General features: G+C 32.9%; 1 protein-coding gene across 1 annotated transcript in view; it reads right to left on the bottom strand.

The window, feature by feature from the left end:
* The window catches only part of LOC124636973 (actin-binding Rho-activating protein-like), a 44,504-nt gene continuing 17,954 nt past the window's right edge, over positions 1–26,550 (bottom strand). The window contains exons 4-5 of the mRNA XM_047173271.1: positions 4,227–4,319; positions 1–3,171 (exon numbers count right to left, since the gene is read on the bottom strand). Of these exons, the coding sequence (XP_047029227.1) occupies positions 3,058–3,171; positions 4,227–4,319 (207 nt within the window). The 3' untranslated portion in view covers positions 1–3,057. The remainder of the gene's footprint in view (positions 3,172–4,226; positions 4,320–26,550) is intronic.

Raw genomic sequence — 26,550 nt, 5'->3', positions numbered from 1 at the left:
TCAAATTCGTAATATTTATTTTCAACACAAGTATTATTCCTTACATTCAAAGACTAGATAGGCTGAAGTATAAAATGATACATTGTTATTAAATCCAATATTAAAACGTACATTTCGATCATTTTTTTCAATTCAATAGATACAATACTTGTACAAACAAAAATGATTCAAATAAATATATTTTCAATTTCAAATTAATTTTACTTACAAACAATCAACAATAAGTTCCCAGAAATTAATTTTGTTTAACATACAACAAAACCATTAATACTTTATTTTTTCATAAATTTATTTATTTTATAGTATTTCTTATTTAGATACCTATTTAATATTTTGACTTTTTCACATGAAAACCTTAAGAGATTCTCAAAAATATTAGTACATTATAAACATAAACAAAAATATTCTAAACGTTGAATTAAAAATAATTTATTTAACTTTAATATATTTTAAATTCCGTACAATTAAATAATAATGTACTTTTTCTTAATAATTAAACAAAAAATATAATTTACTTAAACTAAGGACAACTATCCGTTCAGGCGATTTGGTAAACTATAGTTTCTTGTCAGATGAAACTTAAAACAGCGCCTTAACATAGTAAAATAGTATAAACATATGATTCTACATGATAATTTGTACATAATAACAATATTAATAAAAATAAAAAAACTAATAAAATATATCAATTAATTGCACAAAGGTCACATAGTGTCAATCAAGCTCCAAAGAAATTACAATCCTAACTTCTAGATATAATAGAGAAACCAAAATAATCAGGCTATAATCCCAACAGATTTACAGACTACGTTCATTTTCATCCAAATGATCTTTTATTTTCTTTTCCATACAAAAATGGATACGTTTTGGTACTGAAAGGAATAAGCACATTGTTTTAGAAAAGGTTTCAGTTACAGCTCTGATTAATGTGCCATTATAAGATTATATTTAAAGGATAATCATACATTAAATTTCACACTCAACCTTGAGGTTTGGGTACACGCCAAGTGATCATCTTCCTTCGTAACAATGCTTTCATACTAGCAGATTTTTCTCTCAGTTTTTCAGAATGGATCGTACGGGCGGGTAACAATTGACAACTACAGGTTCAATTTGACACTGTGAAACTGCTTACAGATTCTTCGTCACTCGACAAAAACTCGAAAATCTAAAATCCTAATAGTATGAAAGTTCTGTAAAACTCCTTATATTTTCTATGGACCAATGTCGAGACAACTCTTGTCTCGGCCTAATTATTAGAAAATATAAATATTTTTGACATAGTAAAAGCTTTTTTTGCAACACAAGCCAAAGGCTCGATGCATTCTGACACAGACTCGAATTGACGTTTATTTTATCATCTCGATAGATACGTCTATTTAGATGAAAATCTTTTATTTTCCATTGGTAATCCACGTAGTAAAAACTTTCTACAGAATTAGTGATTTGGTATTTCTATTTCTTCAAATTCATATACAGAATTGACAAAATATGTTTATTTATGTCCAGTTTTTAAAGACCTGAAAACATGCTTTTTGATATATTACATTTGTATCAAATACATATGTATTCAGAGAAAAGTAAAGTACTGGATACTGTAATCTTAATAATACGTGGAACAGTCGAATCTGCGTCAGTGTGCGTAAATAACACAATGATTTTTTTACATCGCAAAACAAAAGCGAATCGCAAAACTACACAAAAGGTCCCTTGTTTACAAATATCTTTCTATAACCTAACCTAAACAATTTTGTCAACCTTATTTTAACCTTCCAAAGATGTTATTTTCAAACACTAAAAAACCCACTGTTTTTTGCAGTTGCTATGCTTTCAAGCAAGAAATCAACTGAATATTTCTTTGTTTACATATTTTGTTTCTACTCAGAAATAAGTGGGTGTCACATACATTGGTTAGGACATAAAAACATTCAAAATCTTCTTCACAACTTGACATCTATTATTAATATTAAAAATTAATTTTAACTTAGTAACAACACTAGTATTTTTTGGTTAGTTGTCTTATATGTAATCTAATAACAGTAATCGGTAGATTTTTTTTTTAATAACTTTGCGATGCAATATAAATCCAAAAATTCTGCATGTAGGATACAGTTACAGATTTCAATTTAAATGAAGTGAGTGATTTTTCGAGTATTTTTTTTTAGCTTTAAAACTAGTATTTTTTTAGATGGCATATCAATTTGATTTTGTAATAAAAGCATTTCTTTGCTTTGTCTGTCAGAATAATTTAATTGATCAAAGGATTTTAGCAAAATGGTATACGGCTGAAAAAAGAAAATAAAGCCGGCTACACAAGTTTTGTTTTTATTTAATATAGTAGTAGCTAATTCAGAATTTATAAAACGTATTTTTTCTTGATCATTTTAATTTCAAACGCGACATGTAAATTAATGAAAAACAATTTCAATTTACACTCAAGTCATCTATTTGTGGAAACTTAGTTTGTTTTTTATTGTTAATAAATTAATTATTTTATTTTTTCATGGTTATAATCAAAAATAGTATTTAAAAAAGTACTCGATAATCGTACATGATTTTTGCATAGGTATATCAATATAAACTTAAAAAAAACGTATTCATAACACTCGTAAATAAAAATAAATCATTTCATGCAATAATATTGCTGTAACAGAAAATATTTCATCATATTCCAAAACGAATATTTGTATCACTTATTGGCAAGCAAATATTGTAACGAGAGCGAGCAATACTCTGTATTTACATATTTCTGTAATATTCTGTAGTATTATGGATTGTACAAACTGAAAAATATATTGACATATTTTCAAAAAATCACTGAACTGCTTAAAAGCACATTTATTTTACGAGTTGACATCAACGTCAGTTTGAACATTCTATATTCAAAATACACATTTAAAATATATTTCTCAGAAAAGGACTTTTAAAAAGAAGGTTATAATGTCTCGACTTTTTTATACTTTTGTACCGCTTTTTTTTCTTGTCTCGCTTGCCAGCCATTTGCAGTCATCACAAGAAGGTTTTATTAAAATTATTTTTTTAATTTCTTATACCTACTTATTGAGGCATAGGCGACACAGATCTTCTTGCTTGTAGAGCCTTATTATCGCAATATGCTCTGATGTCCTGCATCGTTTGCATTAGAAAAACTGGGACATCGTCGTCTCGTTTCTGGAAAAAAAAGTTTCTTATTAATGAACTTTCCTTTTTATCGTATTGCAGTTTGCCCCAGTTATGTAATTATGTTCTGAGTAAACATGATCTCTGTGTTAAATAAATACTGGGAAATGCCCTAGTTTAAATTTGTCTAATGTTTTTACTCGTTTAGAAAATCAATAAACAAAGGTCGTTTCAGCCGAAAGATGTCCATTGCTGGACAAAAGCCTCCCCCAAAGTTCGCCACTTTGCTCGATAAATAACCAAGGAAGTCATTGAAATAAAGTATTTAATGTGTACATAATAAGGACAATAATGCAGACAAAAGCTGCTAATATCTAATCGTCTAAGTACGGTTTCATGTAACTAATGTGTGTATGTACAATGTCATAATGTACAAGATATTTTAACCCTTTGTATCCGGGACATTAGTGAACGCTACACAAAGGAAATTGTATTGTCTTTATTGTTGTAGCGAAGGGTTAAAAGAGACCTTGTCCTTGGAGATTATTTCTTCAGGATTAGTAGGAAATACTTTGCTTTAAAATATTTTAGACTAGCTTTTTTTGAGTATTAAGCGATTTGCTAATTATATCTATGCGACCGTCTGTGTTTGAACCATAATTATCTAGAGGTACATATATGTATAGGAATTATTTTTTGTTTGGTTTTACCCTAAAGGTTTCCCAGAACTACTGAACCTTGAATATTGAACGGAATTATATGAAGACAAAGTAAAGTGATGTGTTCCAGTTTTGGCCTCCTGCTAAGTCTCCTTATCTGAAACTACCTATACCCTATCGAAGACTAGCCTTTAAAACAATACACTATATAGGTCTTATGTAAACTTTACCGTATCGACAACCATCTCTTTAAAACAATACACTATGTAACTACAAGATTTTTACTTTAATAATACTAAAGTTTTATATTCCAAAACTTTGCCAGTAGCCTTGTTAATACTTGTTAGTTTTTCATTTTCTTCTACAGTGTCAAAGCAAGTCAAGGTTTAGAATATCCCGACTAAGCTTTTTCTAAGGATAATGTTGAAAGTTTAACAAATACTGTACCTGGAATAGAACTTCGCCCTCGAAGTAAGTCAGCTGATGTTTCCTCGTTCTTAAAAGTATTCCGACGAGTTTGTCTGAGATTACTGTGTATATCTGTAAAGAAGAAATAAAAAAGTTAATTGTCAAGTTTGTTGAGATTTTTCTTTACTTTTTCAGTTTGCCAGGAGATGTTGTATGCTCTGAAAATGGTTTGAAAAGTAAATCATACTTCTTGATGTAAATACAACAATCTTTCGTGTGACATTTGAATAAGGGATGTTTCATCACAATACAGTAAGCAAATATACACAAACAAATGTACTCGTGACCATCTCAATTGTTCAAAAAAAATACTAGAACATTTTTTCGCAACCAAAAATCTTTCCTGGTTTCATGATGGTAGAACCCGCAGTACGTTATAATAAATGGCTGACAAATAGCGCACATCCTTTTAACCCGAGGTCACAATACGAGAAAAAACGAACCCAATGTGTCACATACTGGCCGAAACACATTTATTACTGAATCTTCTTTTCCAAGATCCGGACGCTTAGAAAATCGAATCAACTGGAGACGACTTCGTCCTCTCCCTTCTGCCAAAAGAACGAGAGAGTCATACTCCTAAGGGCCTCAATTGTTACTCAAATGTTTTCGTAAATATTTGATGCCCCCAGATAGAAAAAATAAAACATTAAAAAATATAAAAAATAGTGGTTCCATCGTCTTCTGGTACATGATCCAAGCATAAGTTGCTCTTTACTTGTGTTTGTCAATTTTGTTGTATAGTTGCATAAGGATGTAATTGAGAATGCATGCGTGTCATTATTGGTTGCGTTGCAAAGGGAATTTTCGCAAACATAGAGATTTGTGCTCATGGCGTCTCCGGGTGGTTCAATGCTCTAAGCTTGAAACGTTTGCAAACCCGTAAAAAGCTTCCTGGGACAAAATAAACAGTACATGTCCTGACCATGTGTTTACTTTCTACTAGAAAACCAATTTCTTTCTTCAAGAGTTGGCCTACATTTTGACATTTGGAATCAGTTGAACTAAGCTTCATTTGGACTATTGGGCTTACGAATGGGACAACATAAAAACATGGATGAAGTAAAAAATACCGCAAAAATATTAATGATCAATTTTTGAGAGCCTAGAGAATATTAAACTGGTCTGAGTCGTATGTCGATTGTTTTCTCATATTTATATTGAACCTAACATTCTAGAAAATTGCAACCTTGATTTATTTGTTCTGCAATAACGGGAATCAAACAAAAAGCACTTATATAGTGTAGACATATCCAATTCTTGGAACTAAAAGGAAAACTTCCTCGTCCGTTGAGAAAAATGCTGTGGTAGGAGAAAATTAATTGTTTATCTTTTTCGAACGATTAGCTAAATGGATCAATTAAGGAAGTTGTTTTTGTTTACAGTACATTTTTTTATTATTGGCAATTTCTTTAATTCTGCCCTTCAGAGTAAGAGGCTCTTCCTTCTTATTAAGAGGTTATCCGATTAATATAAACAACTGACCAAGTGCGAGTCGGACTCGCGCAGGAAGGGTTCCGTAAGTACCATTATTTATAAAACGGACAAAGATCACGTTTATTGTATGGGAGCCCCCCAAAATATATATTTTTAATTCTAGTTTTCAGTATTTGTGTTATAGCGGCAACAATAATACATCATCTGTGAAAATTTCAGCTCTCTAACTATCACGGTTCATGAGAGACAGTCTGGTGACAGACGGACAGACGGACAGACGGATAGAGGAGCGAAAACAATAGGGGTTTTACCCTTTGGGTACGGAACCCTAAAAAGTATTACGTAATCGGAAAAAAATACCTAAATAATGATGAGTACTCAACGTTTTCGCAAAATTAAGTAAGCCGTAAGCTTTAATCTATAATTATGTACTTCCCTATATAGGTACTGTCGTATATACTCCCATACGTACCTACTATCTCTATTTACTCCTTTATCCTTCCTTAAGGGGGGGTTCATAATATATGTCTATAATGCGTAAGAAAATAATATTTTTTGTAAAGTAATAGCAGTATAGCTTACAACAGTAATAGCTTGCATATTGACGGGAACTTAACCTAAATTATTTCAATATCATTAAATAGGTTCATTCAACTCTTAGATAAGTCTGAACTCTAGGATAGTAGAATCAAAGTCCTAATTGGAACCAAAATCATAAAGCTGCGAGTGTAAAATAATATCCATGTTCGTTATTTTAATTAAAACTGTGGGTGCTGGAAAATATTTTTGTAGGTTTTTGTTTCACACAGACTTAAAATATAGGTATATTGCACACATGCCGTCTATCTATACCGCCATTACAAAAACTAGAAACTAAAAAAGTACTTAATAAAATCTTAACAATATTTACGAACCTAAAACCACAAAATAGTTATCCGCATTGTAGAAAGTGCGGTTCATTCAAACAACTATGTTTTCCATGAACTTTCCTGGAACTCAAAAGGACCACAGATTTCGAGAGAATTGTTACATTGACTTCTCGTGAGGTAAACCAATATTGATGTTTTGTGAGATATGAAATACAAAACAAGGATTGTGAAAACGTTCCATACCAATATTGGTCTTTTGTGAGATATGAAATACAAAACAAGGATTGTGAAAGCGTTCTGTAGTTTTCGCTTTTTCCTGAGGGAAAAGTACTCTAGGGACCGGGAAACTATCTTCTTTTTGAATTTAAAAATGTTTTTTAACTTTTACTTGTCGTATTCAATGGCAGAACTGATAATCTCATGTAAAAAACCTTCTATACTTATTTAGAAAGAATATAATTGAAATTGCTGTCTGACCAGAATTAATTAAAACTATTGATATTTAACCTCTACAGCACAGACACTGTATTCTTTGCAGAATATAGCCACGGTAAAGATATGGATGTAGCTGAGAGATAGTGTTTACATGAAGCGATTGACCTCAATCCGGGCAACCTGATAACTCGTAACGACTGCCAAAGATGTGCAAATGACAGTCGGGACCAACGGAGACATTATGAATAAATGACTATTACGTTACACATTTAGTTCACTTTTAATACTAATCACTTAAGTTCACTTAAGTAGGTAGCTCAAGTACCAAACATAACAAGACATTTGAGGAAAACAGATTTCTTCATTAAAGAAAAGCGTTTGAGACTTTTCAATTGGCACTTACTTAATTCCTATTCTATTAAAAACTAAGTATTCACTCTTTGCTGATGTTCAAAATTTAATGATAATTAATTAGGTATTGTGGAATAGACTCCTAATAATTTTGTTAAAGAGTATCTTAATTAATTCAATTGTTCTTGACATTATGATAAATTCGCTCTGTTGATTTATTTGATTTTCGAGTAAGAATTAATGTGTTGTATTTTATCTAACAGCCAGTTTCTTCATCAACAGTTAAAGTCAAAGTAAAAGTCAAAGTAATGTCTAAAGTAAAAGTAACGAAAATCGTAAAGTAAAAGTAAATAAAAGTAAGTCAAATTCAATTTTTCTATTAGTTTTGCTGTCACTTTAGCCTTGAAAAAACGTATTTGACCGTTACTTTTACTTTAGACATTACTTTAACTTTAACTTTTGATGAAGAAACTGGCCGTAAGTGATTTAAATTTAATGCTCTATAAAAGTCTAACCTTTACCTACTATGAGAAATAGTAGATTAAAAAAAAAACTTTTTTCATGTAAAATATAAGTTTGAATTCATTTAAAAAAAGAACTGCATTAAACTGTGGAAAATTTCTGAACCATATCAGATTGCTTTAGAAAAAGTTTATAATTCCATGTCAGAGCGAATACAAACTACATTTATATTTTAAAAACTTCCGCTCATATTACATTAGTTGTTAGTCTTGCTTACTCACAAAGGTAAATAGATGAAGGGATAAGGTTTTATTTTATCCCGGTACGGACAGTAGTAACACGGGACGTGGGTAAAACCTCAAGAATATGGCTAGTTCTTTATAAGATGAATACTTGGTCAACAACGGCAGGTTTATCTATCCGAATAGTGAATAATTTACCCAGGATTAAACCGCGAAACACGTCAATATTTCTTGAAAACGCGTCACCACACGACGCGCCACAGACGTAAACAGTTCATCTGCGAAGTATTCCAATGTTTATTTCTGTCAAGCCCGTTTTCCAATTCCATATTCGGTTGGGTACGGAACCAATGTGTTTAAGTTACTAATTACGCATCATTGGACGCACTGGGCGAAAGGAACGCTAAGGGTTGCCAAGTTTTGAAATAAATTACCGTAAAGAATATTTATGGTAATTATTTTATTTGTGTTAGGAACTTCTTGGTTAGATTTCAAATATTTGAGTGATGTTAATGGGCTTTTGTAAATGTATTTATGGAACCGAAAAATAGCTCGTAAAATTATACATAAGTGACCCTTTGCAGAATCAGCTATATTTTTTAGGCACACACATTACAGCATGTTGCATTACGGGCTACGCACACATACAAAGAAAGGGTAAGTGTAGCTTGAACGATGTATGGGCGTCAAAACTCGCTATCAAGATTAAATATTTTTTAATTGTTGCATGTTTTAAGTATTAAAATAAAACGTTAATTCCTCATATTCTTGCATTCTAACAACGCATCTTTTTCCCGTTTGCATCTTTGTAATTTTGTTTCCCCGAGGAATATTACTTCAATATAGGCGCGGCCTTCATAGAAATGCAAATAATATTATGTCCTCAGACTAGTAGACATGACAGCGGCATCTCTTTGGCATAATTTTGTCACAAAATACAAAATCTGGACTTACAAAAATATTATTTTCAGTAGCATTTTCTTAACAACCAATATTTTCGTATCGGAACCTACTTAAAAAGTTCACCAAATTAGTGAACTGTGTTTCGGAAAATACAGAACAGTCGCGAACTGCTTTAATTAACTGATTATTATACAGATAAGGATAATATTTTTTAAACAGAATTTCAGTTGTAATTTCGTTAATAAAATGAGCAAACATTCGTAATAAAATGAGCTTTGTATTAAATGTATGTACAGCTGTGTACGTTGCATTTCTACAAAATCTGTTACAATCGCATTGTCCACCATCAAATCGGATTTACTTCACATGTGAGCAGTCCCAATTCTGCAAACTACTATAAATGTACGAAATTGAATTTATTGTGTGATTTACCTTTGAAAAAACGTTACAATAAGGCCCGGTTTTACTGATTACCGTTAAAGTATCAGTTAGTTATCATCGAATATAATATAATGACGTGGAACGGTAATGTTCATGATTCCCCTCTTGGTGTAATGGCATCATTGACGTGCACATAGTCTCCAGTTCGTTTCCCCTATCGGGCCAAAAACGCTTGACTGATTTCATAATAACCTTTCTCTAAAGTAATCTGGAATTATGTGACTCGGATGCATGTAAAATTGTCGCTTCGGCGTCTGATCTTTTTTCAGTCTTGTTGGATTACTGTCTCATTCAAGAATTGAGGCTGTGACCGAAAATCGGCCTAGATGCTATTCCAAAGAGTGCGGATACTCAATCTTTTGTCCATCTGATCTATAGATTGGTATTTGGTTATTAAAGTTCCGGTTCGTAAGATCCATTGTTATGTCAGAAAAAATATTCTCTCCGGACATTAACCGATATGACAATAAGCTTCCAATAAAACCATTTTGGGATATCACTACCTCAAATTCTTATATAAGGAAGTCGCTTGGTAACCGGATAAAACAATTTATAAGACAAAGGCAAACTTAACAATTAACTTTGGTGTTAAAAGCATTAGAAAGTTGAAAGTGTTTGATACCTTAATGTTCTTTGATTCCTTAAAAGCTTGAAGATTTTTTGTACATGTTTGCCCATTCAAAACCCTTAAAGGGGTTCCTTCATCGTAAATAATGCACACGAAACTTGCTAAGCTTTATAAAGGGACCAAACCTCCAAAGGTTTGCTCCAAAGCACGCGGCATCAATGCTCAAATCTTTTTTGTGTACTTCTGTCCCCACTTTCGTACATCGTCCTCTACTTTTTGAAGTTCAACTCATGAATAATTTTTGGTTACTGGCAGCCCTACCATTAGTAGGTAAACCGATTCCAAATATAAAGTTGGCCGTGAAGGAGTGAGTCGCCACACGGAATGCGTGACGTCACAGGCCACTAGTCGCTTGCGCCGGTCGCCATCGATGATACATCATCTCTTTCTTGTTTATTTGTACACTTGTGCTAAATAATTCTTAGTAGTTGAAGCACTTGATGAGTGGACAAAGGAAGTTGGGGAGCTATTTATTTGCATGTATTCTTGGACTTTGTCGTACATTTGTCAGTTTTGCTGTAATGTAACCTTGAACTTTTCAGGTAACTGAATGCAAAATCAAGGTGTCTTTTATGTCGTGATTGAGATGCCTGATACGGAACAAAATATGATTCCATCAATTATTTTACAGACACTCATTTCTCAATTATTAGCAACACAAGTTTACATGTGGTACATTTAAAATAGGATGAAATTGAAATAATATGAAGATTAAAGGACTTTCTAGAATTCACGCTTTGTCTCTGCCAATATAACTCAATTGCATAAAGTTTAGTTGCATCTGATCTCATCAATGTCTAGGATATATGCTTGCTTGTTCCATTTTGCAACAGTTACGCATAATGTAAAGCGATGTTCTAGTTCTAGCGTTTCAAGGTCCCGACCTTCGCCATGATACAATTCTTTAACCTTACCATGTGTACAGCTATTCAGTTTATTTGCGTTGCTGTAGTTTAATACATTATCTTAATTCTAAGTGTTGTTTCTATTAGTAGGAAGTATGGGAGCGTTTTGAATTGTTTTTATTTTTAAATGGGTAGTATGCTAATTGATTTGACCAGGGTTACTTCACTAAATAGTTTTTGATTTTATATATCAGGTACTTTGAGCTTGGCGAAAAGAAAGATAAGAAAAGGTTGTAGTTTAGGAGCCATCAGGGTACAAACAAAAAAAAACGTTTTCTCTTTATTATATTAGTTTAGAAGAGAGAGCCTTTAAATGACGGAAGATGTAACAACTCAAATTAATACAATTTGTACTGATTGACTAATGAAATAAGTCAAAGCTGTTGATAGACTTATTATCTTCTAATTTGGCTTGATGCTATAATTTATATTGTTCAGCTCTAATAACGTTAAATTATCTTATTAACAAACATAGTGTTTAATTAATTAAAAGTGACAAGAATGTTGTATGTGTATGCTTTCTGTGCCAATGAATTTCAGTTCCACTTTATAGTCACTAACAGTGATAATTCAAGTACGTAGTCTTTATACCAGGTAGGTAGGTACCTACTTTAATTTCAACTTTTTGTTATCATGATTTTCAAAAAGAGAAACGTTTTATATCTGTTTCGGTTAATCGATTTGTGTCGATTTAAGGAAAATGTGATTTTTATTCGGATTAGTTAAGTTTTCGGATGCGGGATAATTTTGAGAATAAGCTGAAAGTTTATCAAAGAACAGATTAAAAAATATTTAAACAATTAACATTTTTCAACGATTTATCGTCTTTCGTTTATTGGTACACTTGTGTAAACATTTATTTTTGCTCATTACAATTTCGGCCATTGAATTTACACAGAGTTTAATGATTCAGACATGAAAATGTATGAGTAATTTATTGCTTTCTGAATAACAGTTGTGTATTTTCGTTTTTAAATACTTTTTGCTTTGTATCGCATATGAAATTGATGAGCTTGTTATTTTTTCATTACCTTGAAATATTTCACGTTTTTGGTTGGCTAGCCAGGGACCTTTACTGCCTGATTAATTTGAAAGGGTAAAAAATATGTATTTGTATGTTGTGATTTCAAATGTGTACCTAACATACGCATACGTGTTTTAATGTAAATTATTTTATATTGAAAAATAAATGACCCAAAATCATAAAATTTGTTTATGTACTGCTCATTGAATACCTTATTTATTTTATCATCATCCTCCGAGCCTTTTCCCAATCATGTTGGGGTCGGCTTCCAGTCTAACCGGCTTCAGCTGAGTACCAGTGCTTTACAAGAAGCGACTGCCTGTCTGACCTCCTCAACCCAGTTACCCGGGCAACCCGATACCCCTTGGTTAGACTGATGTCAGACTTACTGGCTTTTGACTACCCGTAACGACTGCCAAGGATGTTTAATGATAGCCGGGACCTACAGTTTAACGTGCCATCCGAAACACAGTCAATGGTGTCTAAGATATACTTAGAAAGTACATACAAACTTAGAAAAGTTGCATTGGTAGGTACTTACCTGACCTGGGATCGAACCCGCGCCCTCATACTTGAGAGGTTGGTCTTTTACCCACTAGGCCACCACGACCTTATCTATTTACTATTTTATTTTACTATTCTTATGTTTATTGCCTCTGTCTCAGACATAGCATATGTACTTAATATTGCCTAGGTATAACAAAAAAGTACTCAAATATGATTTCCATGTTTGATCAGGCCTTGTAACTTAATACATAAGTTGAACTAAACAAGACAGCTCCAGGCGATTATTCTCCTCCAAACTTAGAACATTGTTTGTATCTTACAGTATTATATTGAAACTACCTACATATAAAGCAAGCAGGATATTCCTTACTACAGGGTACTTGCTTGTGAACATGAGAGTATGAGATCTTACACAATTTATGCAAAATATCTTCTAATTTTCTTATTTTATACTATGTGCTGGGGGGGAGTTTGTTACGCCACTTCTTCTTACCAAGTAAAACATATAGGAAGTGGTGAAGGGCGGGCGTATTTGGGGAATGTCTTGTACGAAAAGAGTTGTTTTTTAGTGAATTTTAAATAACTTTTATTTAATTTGATTGACATCCTTTTCTCTGCCATTGGTAAAATTAACTTTGAACATCTAAGATCAACTATTTGACTAACGTGATTTAAAATTGAAAGATTTGTTTTATTTTTGAGGCGGCACATCGTTTATGTACCATTTTGTTTTAAAAAATTTCAAATAGACTCTTCTGGAGTGACCTTTCCGCATCATGGGTATTTTTGTTTTAATGGCAGCTATAAAAAGGCCATCTTCAGAGTGAAGATAAAACAGGAAAATATATTTTTTTTGTCATGGGAAATCTGTAATTTAATGCTCCCTTTTAAATTACCACCCTAAGGGAAAAATGCAGGAAACTGTGACATGGCAGGAACCCTTTTTTGTAAACAAATGAAACAAAACAAGATCTGCCATTTCCTCGTGTCACTCAATCATGATCATCATCTGCCTAGCCTTTTCACAATTATGTTGGAGTCGGCTTCCAGTCTAAACAGATGCAGCTGAATACCAATGATTTACAAGGAGCGACTGCCTATCTAGCCTCCTCAACTAAGTTACCGGGGCAACCCAATACTCCTCGTGTAACTACCTAAATCTTTTACAAATAAATCTTTGAAGATTTCAAAACTAACTAACCTTCTTAATAAACCTCGATTTAATCAAACTGTCTGGAAAAGCGATAAAATAGTTTTCAGTCTAACTTTGAAACTATGTAAATTGACATCATTTCAGAGCATTCAGGTTAGAAGCTATGAAAGATTTATGTATTTAATTAATCGCAGCATTTATTTCTTGTCTTAGTTATTCGCTTTTTTCGCTGTGATAAGTGACAGTCATTTAAAATTAAGGGCCAGGTTTTTTAATAACGAATTACATTCACAAAGTTTCTTAAAAGCTTATTATAAAAGTAATTATAGTAGCTGTCTAATCTGCATCATTGGCCTGACTGAAAAAAATAAGTTTTGTAAAGGTTTTTACCTACTATAATAATAGTAGAAGTTCATAGATAAATAATCTGCCTCCAACAAGCACCCTTTGATAAAACTGTGTTTTTGGTTATGACTGTCCCGATTATACAAGCTCTGCAAAATAGCCCGGATTGAAATAATTTTCGCAGTGCAATGTTCAGTAAGATATGTTCTTACACAACCAAACAGTGGCAATTGTATGTTAGCTTCAATTATCGTCACTGCCTGTTACTAAATCACCAGTATATCAATTAATAATTAATTATAATCGAGGGAGAGCCCAAAATCTCTTTTAATTAAAACACGAAACAGTTACAAATAATTTAACGAAATAAATTACAATTTTAACACTATATAGTTAATTGAATCCTAGGTAATTGAAAAGTGCTGTCTATTGCTTTAGTGAATAAATATTTCGGTTAATTGTCCTTTTGGCAAACTGGGTGCCCAAACGAAGTTCACAAGTTGGGTACGAACGTGTCTCGTTAGATCTTGTTCTCTGTAATTCATTACAACCTAAAGCTAAACTAATAAACTGGTAACTATAATAAATGGCAAAAGAGATGCCCCTTTCTACATATTATGTATCTGTTGAGTTTTCGCGGTAAAATTGCTTTACTCATTTTGTGAATTTCAGCGAATTAGTTATCCATAGTTCTTGAAGTACTACATACTACTTGAACTTGAAGTACTAGTAGTAAATATATAATACATACATCATATTATTAAACTGAAGAGTTTGTTTGATTGTTCGAACGGGCTAATCTGAGAAACTGTAGAAAAGCTTAGTTTATATCCGGATGCGTGAAGTAGTTCTCTCGTGACGAGTTTGAGACTACGCGTAGAAACCGTTTTAAATATAAATAAGATTATTCATATTTATCTACAACAAAACAAATGAAAACGCCCAACACCGGGTGTGATAATTGCCAATAGGCCGAAATACTTTCGCCTCCGTCATCACTGTTAATGTCTAAAACAATACAGCTAATTATAATACTCTATGGTTACATGAATCACGGTAACATTTAGACTAAGCTTACCCACATACACACACTGCAGAGTAAACAGTCGGCCGAGAGTTGACCCAAAGGTCGGCAAAAGAAAATGATTAAAGGAAATTTTGATTCTAATCAAAGTGTTTCAGTCGGTCTGATACCGGCTAAATACCTGATCTTTCTAATGTGCGTACTACCATTCATCTTCACACTGATTTATGAATCCAAACAGACTATCGGCCGACTAAAAGTTGGCAGTATGCGTGTCTAAAGGTATCAACAATTGTATATATGATTCAAACCACTCGAAATAGACAATAATTTATCATTATTTCTGACAATTGAGACGAGATCGGAATGCCTTGGGAATCTAAACAATTTTAGATAAATTGTTTCAATATGTATCATGTATTGTGTGTTTGCCAAAATATTTGAGATAACACCTACTTAAGTCTAGGTTGCTATTGTATTAGATCTGGGTGTGAATTTAAATATGTCTAAAATTATAACTGGATCGTCGAGTTCGTTAGTTATAGAAGATTCAAAACTGAGTAAATGTTAATGACATTATAACTCAGTCTCCGTTCAAATAAACAAATAAACACAATTTTAAGGCACTTTACTGAAGTAGGTATTGGTATACATAATGAAAGATTGTTGGAAAATCTCCCAACAAAGAAAGAATTGTAAAATGAGTGCTCTTTACTGACCAGTCTACTGATTCACATTTTTAAGAATATCAGAGGTACTTGTCTGGTCAAACACAATGCTACTCTTATAAGTCCTTAATCAGAAATGAATAACATGATTTACCAAGAAGTATTTCGAAGAAATTGTTAAGAATGACAAAAAAATGAGTTCAATACACTTTTTTACTTTAGGCAGACGGTAAATATATTATCGTCTATAATAATTATTTTTGAAATAAAACCTTTTGCCAGATAAACACGATTCACGACATGGTATACGATTTTTTATATGAGATATCTTGTGTGAGTTGGCATATCTTCATTGATCTGGGCTATGATTGTACCTATTGAAGGAGATGACAGAAATCTGCTATATTTACCAACAAAAAATATTTAAAACTAGCTTCCGCTCGCGGCTTCACCCGCGTTGTGTGTTGATAAAAAGTAGCCTATGTGTTAATCCAGAGTATCACCTATCTACATATCAAATTTTAACCGAATCAGTCTAGCCGTTTTTGCGTGAAAGAATAACAAACATACATCCATACATTCTCACAAACTTTCACGTTTATAATATAAGTAGGATTTAAGCCATATTTTCTATTAAAATAAATAGTCACATATAATAGTAATTGCAGCATGACTTCTTGAAGCAATATCTTGAGAAACACCAATCATACTCTCTAAGCCTAGCGAAACAAATACCTTCAGATTTGTTACCCTATTGTGTTGAACCCGAATAAAGCCAGAACCTAAAACTTAATTAAATTAATTAAGAATGTTCCAGAAAATAGATCTGATCTTAATAAACATAATTAATTAACAACCATCCTATAGAAGCAGTTGGTAAGAAATGTACTCTTTGTATATGTATTTAAAACGGCCTGCTACTTTAATATTTATTACCCTATTTAATCATTGTACCACGGTTCAATCCAAACCCGAATAAGGAAATGTTTTACGAGATTCGTGCAATTTACCTTATTTTGAGAGCCGTTAAAGAGGGGTCCCATTTGCTATTAGGAAATCCATCAAAAAATGCCGTGGGCAAAGTGTTGCAGCGCTATTTAAATACCTATATTTTATGTAGAACTAGCTTTCGCCCGCGGTTTCATACACGTCCCGTAGCCGGATGGTGACAAAAACTATCCTAAAACCTTCTCCCGGGTCTAAGTTACCTCCCCTCTAATTTTCAGCCAAATCGGTCAAGCCGTTTTCATGTTATGTCGTGACAACGGAAAGCGGGTTTCATTTTTATATATATAGATGAAATACAGCCAATTTACTATTATTACGAGGTATTTGTCTAACAAGTAAATTTTGCGTCAAATAACTTTGCAATTCTGAAATATGTATGTATGAAACACGCATATGTACAGAAAACCTTTATTCATATTTTCATTAATGTAAAGTCACCAGTATCCTACTTCGGACAAGCAAAGCTTCTCAACTTACGTATAAATGCGCAAGAACTTAAATTACTTACTTCAGAATTCAAAAATATTTTTTCGGTTACTGTCAATATTTTGATTGGTTCTTTGTTAACACAGTGTAACAAACAAAGACAATTTTTCATTTTTTATAAGAAACATAACATAGATTATTATGCAAGCACTTACTAGCCGTATAAACAAAAGTGTGGTTAAAGAATTTAATATAAATGTAGGTAGATACGTTACTTATTCAAGTCCCACTATAGGGACTCTCAGACAGAATTTATTAAGAACATCAGAATATTTGGCTGAGAACACTAGTACCCACTCATGTACACAGTCGTAAAAGAAAATACTTATAATAATCAAAGATTTTATATTTTATTTCTCCGTTTCATATTTGTGTAATAGTTTTATTACGGTAATATAATTATGATACACCTACAATATTTTATTAAAATTTGATTATTTAGACAGAGAACACCAAACTGTCATAAATTAGTCATATTTTAATTTAACATAATAAATAATCGGCTATGTGAAAGAAACTAATGTTAGGTACAAGTTTTTATGATTCTAATTTTACTAACATTGGGATTTTATTCATAAAAACATACTTATTAAATATGATAAAAATTGTTACGTTTTCCGATATTTATTTATAGAAATTCGATTTCATTTACGTATATAAGTCTTCAAGACTTGTTTCACAAACATCTTTATTACTTTCTTAACTAGCTGTTTCCGTCGGCTCTACCCGTGTAGATATCGAGAGAAATATCTTCCGTATCTGGATAAAAAGTCACCTATATTCTTTCTCACGCTCTTTACTATCAGTATACCCATGCATTTTATCAACCTTCATAAGGTCGTCAATTTTACAAATGTTGCCGGTTTTCGAGTCAGATAGAAGTAGTAGAATCATGCAAACAAATGAGCAAGCTAAATATTATTTAAAATGATTAACATTAAAAATCTTCTGAAAAGCGCTTTCAAGGATTACAAAGTATAATTTTAGTAGGTATCTTCTCTAGTTTTGTATTTGTGCAAATTTTGTATTAATTAATATTTCCTACATTAAAGTCGCAACAAAAAACAATTGGAAAACGAGAGGCAAAATTAGCAAAAAGCGCTTTCAAGGATTACAAAGTATAATTTTAGTAGGTATCTTCTCTAGTTTTGTATTTGTGCAAATTTTGTATTAATTAATATTTCCTACATTAAAGTCGCAACAAAAAACAATTGGAAAACGAGAGGCAAAATTAGCAAAAATTGCCGTGCGAATCGACACGTAATTTTAGAACGTACAACATCTGTTGCCATTAAACGTCCATTACTGAACATTGGCCTTCCCTTTGAGCTACAAACGGTCTGAGAGCTTTATGTTCCAGCTTTTGTATGCTGCCATCGATATTGTATAGCTAATAATACAGTCAATTGTTTTATTGTATAGGTTGACAAAGAATGTTGTTTAAGGGATTTTTGTAAGAGAGATAATTCTCCTTTGAATACCTACAATCGTGTATGAAAGTACATTATGTAGTTTATAATAGTGTCAGCACAGAGGTTTTGCCCGCATCCTGTAGGATCTAGGTACATTACGCACATATCAAAAAGTAACCTAATTCATTCTGCAGTATAATTAATGGCGTCCTCGGCCGATTTCGGCCACGGCGGCTGTTCTCATTTAAGGAGATCAGCCAGCTGCACAGGACATATTATAGTGCACGAGCATTTGCGCAGACACAGGTGCACTCCCTATTCCTTCACTCTCATAACCCGATGGGACGGCAATCCGACACGACCGGAAAGAGATCAGGCGCAGGACCGACATTTACGTGCTCTTCGATGCACGGGTGAATCAATCACCAACTTCCAGACTACGGGCTGCTCTGTGAAAGTTCAAGAAAACTCACAAAGCTATTTCGGCCCGACCCGGGAATCGAACCCGAGACCTCGAGAACAGCAGCCGCGCTTGCGACCACTAGACCAACGAGGCAGTCTATGGGCTATCTAAAACGAAAATAAAAGGTAAAATTAGATAAAATTCAAACACACTGTTCAACTTTATAATATTATGAATACAGATTTTTCTTCCCTAAGCCCGTCTTTGTAAAATTATTGAAAAGAAAATTAACGATCTCCACCGGAGTATCCATACGGAAAATTACATAATTCATAGAGCGAAAATATTTACATAATTCCTTTCATAATATTCACGTAAACAGTTACCGTTACCTGTCATCGCTGGTTTCTGAACAAAATATTATTTTAGAGCGTACATTTTGTGATTTATTTTAGTTTCGCCGATGACCTTGAGACGGTAATAAATATAACAATGAGTTGTACACGAGTTTGACAGATTCACAGGTGTTTTGATGATACGGAAGTTGAGTTTCAAATGAGTGAGTTGGTACTGAGTTTCTTTTTTTTTCATTTCATGTATTTTGCGAGAATAATTAAGATATTTTGTTAATTTGAACATTTCCCATGTTTTCATTTAAATCCATTCACTTGTAGGTACCCTGTGCCTTTTTATTATAATCAAATCATTGTCATGATCAATGGAATTATATTTTGTTGAAAATGCTTCATAAAAATATCGAAAGAAAGCTTTGCCAGGTCTGGACAATCCACCATTGCGAAACAAATTATTCAGTAACGTTCAATCCTTCTCCATGTGAGAGGATGCCTGTGCCCAGCAGTGAGACGATAAAAAAGCTGATAATAAATCATTTAGTAAGCGACATCGTTGTTCATTTACTATCTAAATAAACTGGTTAGTATAAATATATAATTCCTAATGCGACTTTAGTGCATTCACCGTCATATGGAGAACTGCGTCCCTCGAGATTTCTGAGGACATTGCAAATGTTATTATATTGCGAAATGGGAAATTCAACGCTGTTACAGTTGTGTTAATAATTGAAGTATTGTATTGTTAAGTTGGAGTACAATAGTATAAGTATTGTGTAAAGAAGAATTTGTATATATTTATAATGTGAATATTAATAAAGATTTAAATAATGTAATTAGTATGATAAATAAAAGTATTGTCTTCTGGTTAGTACTGGATAAAAAGGCATTCATGAAAAGATAAGGAATTATTAGAATTATTTAATTGAAATTTTAATAATGAAAAAAAATAAAATAAACTAGTAGCCTGTAAATACCTGTATACATTGAAAAACAAAATACTTCTTAGATTAGATTACTAGAAGTATTTGCAGTAGAAGAAGATAAAGATTAATATTTTGGTATATATGTTATAGCCATAGTGATTAAATAAATATTATATATAATCTCACTGGTCATTGTAATACCCAAATTGACTTGACAATGTGATAAATTAATCACTTTATCTGAATATTTTAATATTAGCTAGTCAATGTTAGCCAAAGTAATAAATATGGTATAACCAACTTTCTACTGCCTCATCATCATCATCATCAGCCTATCGCAGTCCACTGCTGGACATAGGCCTCTCCAAGTGCACTGCTTCTACTGCCTAATTCTTAAAAACTGTTTAAGTTAATGTCGACTTTTTTATGATAAAATATCATCAAATGATTCCACCCGCTGTGGTTCAGCAGCGTGAAGGAGTGTCAGACTGTTAGTGAATTAAACCCAATGGGGTTTGCTGAATCTCTTCGTGGAGCGCGTGAAAGAACGCGAGTCGCCAAGACGGGCCCGTGTCTTCTAAGAGACGGAAGGACAATGAACCACCCGAAACTCACCGCCCACAGACCAACGTCTACGATGGCCGGGAGATGTCACTCGACACCCGGCGCCCGTGGTGTTTCCACCTTCATGGCAGCAGCTGGGATGAGAGTTGTGAACTTCTCTAGCGTCTGCATGAGACGACGGCAACCCATTACCTCTCACGACGGACCACGGCTTGAACCAGGGCCGGGCACGTGAGGTCTCCGCTGCCTATTGCCTCGACGAGGACACGGCGGTGCCCTTCCCAGCCAGGGCAGACCTGGACTGTGAGGTTCACCGTGTCCTCCGGTCCGTCTGTATAGTGGCCCGAGCCACACCTCAAAGAGGGGACTTTTCGCTACTATTATGGCGTGCCCAGCATTGGGCTAACTAGCCTTTTTCGAATTATATTAAGGTCAGCTACTAGACACTTTAGTTAGTTAACACGAAATAATAACACTGGTCAACAGCATTTTTGGTGCAAGGGTGAAATATATCATTTCTTATAGATAATTTGATACGTAATCGAAGTCCAGAACATAAAGTTGCACTTGCACGTAGGGATTTAGAGATATACCCCTCCTAAAGTACCAAAAACGCGTTTTTTAACGATATTTGACGATTTTTTTGAAGGACAGCAAAATTGTTTTTTAGTTTCTATCTATAGCATTATATAGTACTACTCTTCCCGATTGAAATTCATTTTTATTTCGAACGCTAAGAGTTTAAATTTTCATGAAATATGTATACAGCTACGATAGTTCGATCTTCCCTATATTTTATTTGGCCTGTTAGTATGAAAAAACTCCACTTTATATTTAAAATGGTATATATTGAGAAAGAAAACTTGCAAAAATATATACTAAAATGGGGTTAATGCGGGGAAAGTAGTACTATATAATGCTTTAGTTAGAAATTACTAGAAAATTCTGTTGTCCCCAAAAAATTACATCAAATATCATAAAAAAAAACGCGTTTTTGGTACTTTGGGAGGGGTATATCTCTAAATCCCTACGTGCAAGTGCAACTTTATGTTCTGGACTTCGATTACGTATCAAATTATCTATAAGAAATGATATATTTCACCTTTGCACCAAAAAAAAAATAATAATTTGTTGACCAGTGTAATCTTTACAAGTAGGTGGTAGGTAGTAGCTGACCTTACTAATCTTTACCTACTTGTAAAGATTATAATTTCATGTTAACTAACTAAAGTGTCTAGTAGCTGACCTTAATATAATTCGAAAAAGGCTAGTTAGCCCAATGCTGGGCACGTTGCAATGCTATTACATTATCCAAGTCTATAGAGATATTATATAAAATTGCTTGTTAATGTGATTAATTCTGTGTCAATCATCACTTTATCCAAATTGAGTAGATATTATAAATAATAGCTAGATAATATATAAATTATTCAGACTTATTACTTTGGCTGTAACATATATTTTAGTTAAGTTATATATTTTCATACAGTGTTAGTACTTTAAGATAACAAAACTGAAACATTTCTTGATATATAAATTGCAACGTTATTATAGCAGACTTATCATTATGATCTACTTATCCCCTTGGAACAATTTATATGCAAAGTATTAGATCGTGAAGTTTTTATTGGCAAAATTGATCAATATTTCATAAAAATACTTATTTCTTAGCTAAAAATCGGAAGAAGGCGGCTTAATTTTAATGGCAAATATTGCGTGAAACAAGAAAAAAAGTTTAAAACTCAAAAGGAGACCATACACGTCTCTGTAAAAATCGACTTAAATTCATTATGGGTGAATTAATATAAGTACGTGTTATATTTTCCTCAAAAGTAAATTAACGTCTAAATCAAAGACTTACTTCCTGAACTTCTAAAATCCTTTTAAATTGGGGATTTCTATACTTATAACGCGTAATTGGTTCCTACTTTTTACGTAATTTGATAGGTATATTTTTGCAAGCTATTTTTAGTGATCGACAGTTATATATTGTCAACATTAAATGAGTAAAAACCTTAACGAGACTTCGAAGAATATAAAACTTTCAGTCTTTCAGTTCTTTCAATTCAGTAAAGTATTACCTACCTAATCTGTCTCCGTTCGTATCGTAATCATAAAATCAAATAATTTTACTGAAATAATAACAGAAAATTGAGTTTTTTACTTTTTATATTATTTGAGTATTTAAGGGTACCTAGTATTAAATATATCTATAACGTATCTTTCTAAATATTAATAAAGTTGTGATGAGATTACGATTCCTAGAATTGACTTTATGTCAGAAATTCTAGGAATTGTTGAATTGTAAATAGAACTGACATTTATGTGTGTATGACGTCTGTAGTAGTTAAACCTTAGTTTAGTTCAACAGTCTAGTTAGTTTAGATCAAATAGAGGCTACGCCATTTCAAATGTGCTCCTAAATACATAGGTATATCATAAACTATATCTCGATGTCAGTTATACATTACCTACCTATGTATTAAATAGGATTTTGTTTTGTTTGCTTGTTCTCTAAAGGCTCCGAAACTACTGAAATGATTTGAGAAATTATTTCACTGTTGGGTAGCTACGTTATTGTATGAGCAACATATATTACTATATTACATAGAGAGCTTTATTTATTATATTTTAACCGCGTTCCCACGGGACGCGAGTGTAGGCCGCAGGAAAACAGCTGGCTACAGAACTATAAAATTATTCGTCGATAGCATGACGAAGCATTATTTTTATAATGAAATAGAATAGCAATTCTTAAACAGAATTCTCTATTCAAACTTTTCTGAGTTCAAAAACGTACTATATGAAAGCAAATGAAAAATTAACGGACTTCAGAACTCTTTTGTGTTTCACCTCTTTTAATTTGTACGCTTTTAATTTGAAAAGTTTTTGTATTAAAAGAGAAAAATTCTAGTGTTTCTTCAATAGCATTGGTCAATATTTTTCATATATTTGATCTTTATCTTAGAAGTAGGTATTATTTTATGAGATTATGACTATTATTAACATATTTTTTTGGTAAATGATTAAATAATTTATGTAATTAAATAATCTGAATACAATATAAGGAAATTTTAGTTTTATTTATTTATTTATTTTATTTAACAATTTATGTAAGTACACAGTGAACATATAAAAGAAATAGACATAGCATAGAAATAGTACAAAGGTACTGCTTATTTCTATTATATATTTATAAGATAGATAGATTTTTAATTATATATTTTAATATTGTCTTGGTATGACAATGAAATTAAAGAACACCTACATTATCACCTATATTTATATAATACTACGAAATGTTCATTATGAAACAAAATGTCAATGCAAAGGTTTGAATTAACAAAACATGAAACAGTTACCTAAATTGTTTATTTGACAATTATAAAACGCTATAAATACTCTCCCGAGAAATTAATATGGTTCAGTTACAAATATTATTATCTCTGTAAAAAAATATAACTGGAAAGTTTTGAACTAATATTAATTCTTTTCATGTGTGATTAAACCGAGTTTCACAACGTTTTTATTTCGCTAAGTTAACATTATTAATTAATGAATTCGTCTCTAAGTCCATTGCTCTCAAGGGTTATAAGTAATTTAAAAAGTAAAGGCAGGTAACGACTTTTTAAGGCTCATGTTACCGACAACGTAACTACCGGTTTTCTAATAATGTTTCCTATGAATTTTCACGTAAAGTTTTCAAAGTAAACAGTTGTTTTAAGAAAACTGTCGTTTATATGTTGTCGGTGAGCTAACTGCCTAAGTCCTTTGCAATTTTGGTCGGTTATTTGCTTAGGTTTACCTGTGTGCCTGAATAATTCAAAAGGTTTCAGCGATACTGCTAAGTGTCGACTTGAAGACTCGGTTCTCGGGACGACATTTTTTTCAGATTTTTTCGTTGAATTATTTATCTTAGCCCTTTTTTGTGTCAGGTTAGTAGAATTCGATTTGTGAGTTTAATTGGCTGGCTACAGTTTGTAGCTGCTGTAGCCAATGTCCAGATCCTTTCTCTCTAATGCTTCTACTTTGAATCTTTGAATTATTAATTTTATAACTAATAAAATAATAAAGAGGACAATAACTCTTCAATATTCGAAAGACTTCACGATTGTCAGACACACAATAAGGATTGATAGAACTCAAACTCGACACTTCATATCAATAAATAATTACCAATTTGCGCATACCCAACATTAAAATTTAACTAGATCATAAAGGCTTCTTGGCTTCATGATCCTTATCCTTACCTTCCTAGACAGCTCCCTTTATTGTCCATTCATGAATGATACCCTTTCATTGTTAGTACTGAATGGCCATCTTTGAAATTCAGTCAATAGAAGACCTTCTTACCGACTCCCTTCCCAGGATAGAATATTCAAGACGTACATACAAGTACATATTTCCATTCCACTAAATGTGAATACGGTTATTTAGAATCGAATGAAATTGCTGACCTAATAATAAATCTGTCATGAGCAAAATAAGATGAATATAATTGGATTTTTGATGAAAAATTGTCGTAAATTCGGTAATAATAACAGTTTAAAGAAACGATACTTATTAAGCTACTCGATAGGTACTTTTAAGTGGAATAAACCCATTTCTGCCAAATATATACCTATAGTAAAGAGTTTATTAGGTTCTATTAAAGGTAGAATTCCGTGGGTCGCGGCTGACGCAGCCGCGCGCGACAATAGTCAACCTATGAAAATGTATGGCGCCGCTCCCGAGGTCCGCGACAGTCGCGCGCCGACGAATTTCGTGAGCCGCGCGCGGCCGTACGCTTCTCAACATGGTCTAGCGCTTAATCTATAGAATCTTAGTAAAACCAGAATTGAATTGTTTTTTATTTAGTCGGCAAAACCTCCTTTTGTTTTCATTACAATACAAATGCTTTTGAATCAGTATTTGGTAGTATCCTTCTTCATTTCTACTTTTTAAAGTAATCTATCTAATAGTTGGCAATCTATTTTCATTATACAGCCACAGCAGCACGTCATCCTCCTCTTCTTCAAGGATATCAATTAGCTCTTCGACTAGAGGGAACGGGCGAACAAAATCGACTAATTTCAAGACAATGCCGCGCGCGGCTTACGAAATTCGTCGGCCGCGCGCGACTGTCGCGGACCTCGGCAGCGGTGCCATACATTATCATAGGTTGACTTTAATTGTCGCGCGCGGCCGACGTAGGTCGCGCGCGTCCTACGATGTCGCGATGGACGGAATTCTACCTTTACTAAGTTAAGATTGCAACAACTAACTACATATCTTAAGAATACTCAAAGGACGTCAAACCCAGAACACGACTCTCAGTAGGGCTAGTCACTATCAGAGAATCAGAAAACAGTAAAAGTTAAAACGCATCCCAGCATTAGAGGTCATAGTAAAATACAGAAAATCGCTACGCAAATAAGATAACCGATATTTGCATAACTGTTCTGTCCCCAATCATACAATTTGACCTACATTTCAATGTCCAAAGCTCATTTGCTTTAGAGGCCAGAGATCCATTTTGTCACTAAATCCCCTATTCGTCTTCTTATTAATCTTTGGATCCTTGATTTACTACCCTCTAGGGTAGTAAAGGGTCGTTCCGCGTGACGAACACTGGTAAAAATTACTATTCCCAGGATGCTAATCACGATTTTGTTATTTGGTAAACATAACTTACTCAGAAAAAGTAAGTTTTGTATTCTTGAAATATTATTATTTACGGAAGAAATAAGTATAACTTTTTGTAATATAAAGCTGTAATCT

Source organism: Helicoverpa zea, chromosome 15, assembly GCF_022581195.2.
Source record: "Helicoverpa zea isolate HzStark_Cry1AcR chromosome 15, ilHelZeax1.1, whole genome shotgun sequence".
Classification (NCBI taxonomy): domain Eukaryota; kingdom Metazoa; phylum Arthropoda; class Insecta; order Lepidoptera; family Noctuidae; genus Helicoverpa; species Helicoverpa zea.
This window is presented reverse-complemented; position numbering and strand designations above follow the sequence as displayed.